General features: G+C 35.3%; 1 protein-coding gene across 1 annotated transcript; it reads right to left on the bottom strand.

Moving 5' to 3' along the window:
• Positions 1-11: 11 nt before the first annotated feature.
• On the bottom strand, positions 12-907 carry LOC129570882 (NADP-dependent malic enzyme-like; the record flags this gene model as incomplete). Its single annotated transcript, XM_055450607.1, has 2 exons — positions 12-641; positions 717-907. Coding segments are annotated over 2 exons (821 nt in total), but the record flags the coding sequence as incomplete, so codon positions are not given.
• Between the last annotated feature and the right edge of the window lie 749 nt (positions 908-1656).

Here is a 1656-nt window from a genome sequence, read left to right as displayed (position 1 = left end):
AAACAAACGTTTCACGGGTATCCAAACTTATGGCCTGTGGTGTATATAAGCTTAATTGAAATTACTTGTATATCATCGTTGAATGTACAATAGCTATCCCGATACTTATTTAAGAGATGAAAAGCATTGGCATTGCCAAAATCTTCGAATTGAATTAAGCAATTTTGTCCGAAGCGCCTAACAACTGCCTGCATGAACTCTTCGATGAAATCTTCATATTCTTTTCCAGTAGCCCGTTTCTGACGCAATCCAATATATAATGGATCATCCAATATAATTTGAGTGTTTGTTCCAACGTCTAAAGTGATCGGCAAGCATTGATGGGGTTTAATGCCAGCCAAAGCAGTATACAATGACAATTTCCCCAATGGGATTCCCATTCCATTTGCTCCCAAATCACCCAAACCCAAAATTCTTTCTCCGTCAGTCACAACAATTGCTCGTACATCAGTTTCGGGCCAATTTTTCAAAATATCGTAAACATGACCTTTATCATGAATCGTAATGAAAAGTCCTTTTGAATATTGATAGATTAAACTGAATTTTTGACACGCAAGGCCAACGGTTGGTGTATAAACTAGTAGCATCATTCGACCAATGTCAGATGTGAGCACACGGAAGAATAGGCGCTCATTGCGGTCCTAAAATTAACACATATAATTTATTGTATACCATAAGTCGATCTTATGACAAAGTTAATAACTGAGGCTACTTACGTACAGATCCATGAGATACACAAATTTATCCAAATCATTTTCATAGCGATTTGACAAAAGTATGCAATGTTTAACTTGTTCTTCTTCGCTTTTTACCACAGCAGGAAAGAATCCACGAACTCCAATCACTTGCCGTTCCTCTCGCGTAAATGCCAAGCCCTGAAAAATATTCAATACATATATGCTATTAACTTTAGAATTGATTCAAATAGTGTTGACTCAAATTGTCAGATTTTTATCTATTTAATAATTAAATTCTATGACTTGGTGTGAAAACCAGGTGATTCTAAGGTTGAGTTGATTTTATAACATGTGCATGTAGAATAAATTTTTTTCAGTTTTTCTTTTCTTTTAATTTATGCAAATATTTTAAGGAATAATTTAATAGTTTTGTTCATTTTATGTGTTTTAATTTGGAGAAATATTTCAGTCTTTAGTCAAACATGTTTCAGTGTCAACACTCAGGTACATGTCATCAGCACCGCCCGGAAATAGTGCTGGTAAACCATAACATGTAAAAAAATAGTGCTCGAATAGTGCTGTCGATTGCAATTGGTCCCATGAATAGTGCTGTTCGGAGACGCTAGCAACGAATAGTTTAAAGTTGAAAAATCGATTTTTGGGTACTTTTGTATGGGAGGTATGTGAAATTTTAATTTTTTCTACACAAATTATACGTCAAAAAATAGTGCTAGAATAGTGCTGGCGAATGGCGTTTTTAGATTGTAAAAATGTTGACTGGTGGCCGAGCACTATTCGTCGAAAGTTGAAAAAAGTCGATTTTTCGATACATTTCCATGGCAAGTGTCCGAAATCGATTTTTTCGTATGATTACTGGCTCTTTGAGTCCTGTTCGGAAAAGTGAAACAGTATAGTACAATTGAGTCATGAAGGGAGTCACAATATGAGTCATAATCGGAGTCATTCATTTGTCCAAAGT

Source organism: Sitodiplosis mosellana, unplaced genomic scaffold (genome assembly GCF_009176505.1).
Source record: "Sitodiplosis mosellana isolate CC-2019 unplaced genomic scaffold, AAFC_SMos_1.0 Smas_scaffold_509, whole genome shotgun sequence".
NCBI lineage: Eukaryota > Metazoa > Arthropoda > Insecta > Diptera > Cecidomyiidae > Sitodiplosis > Sitodiplosis mosellana.
The sequence above is the reverse complement of the archived record's forward strand: the minus strand, read 5'-3'. Positions and strand labels throughout refer to the sequence as shown.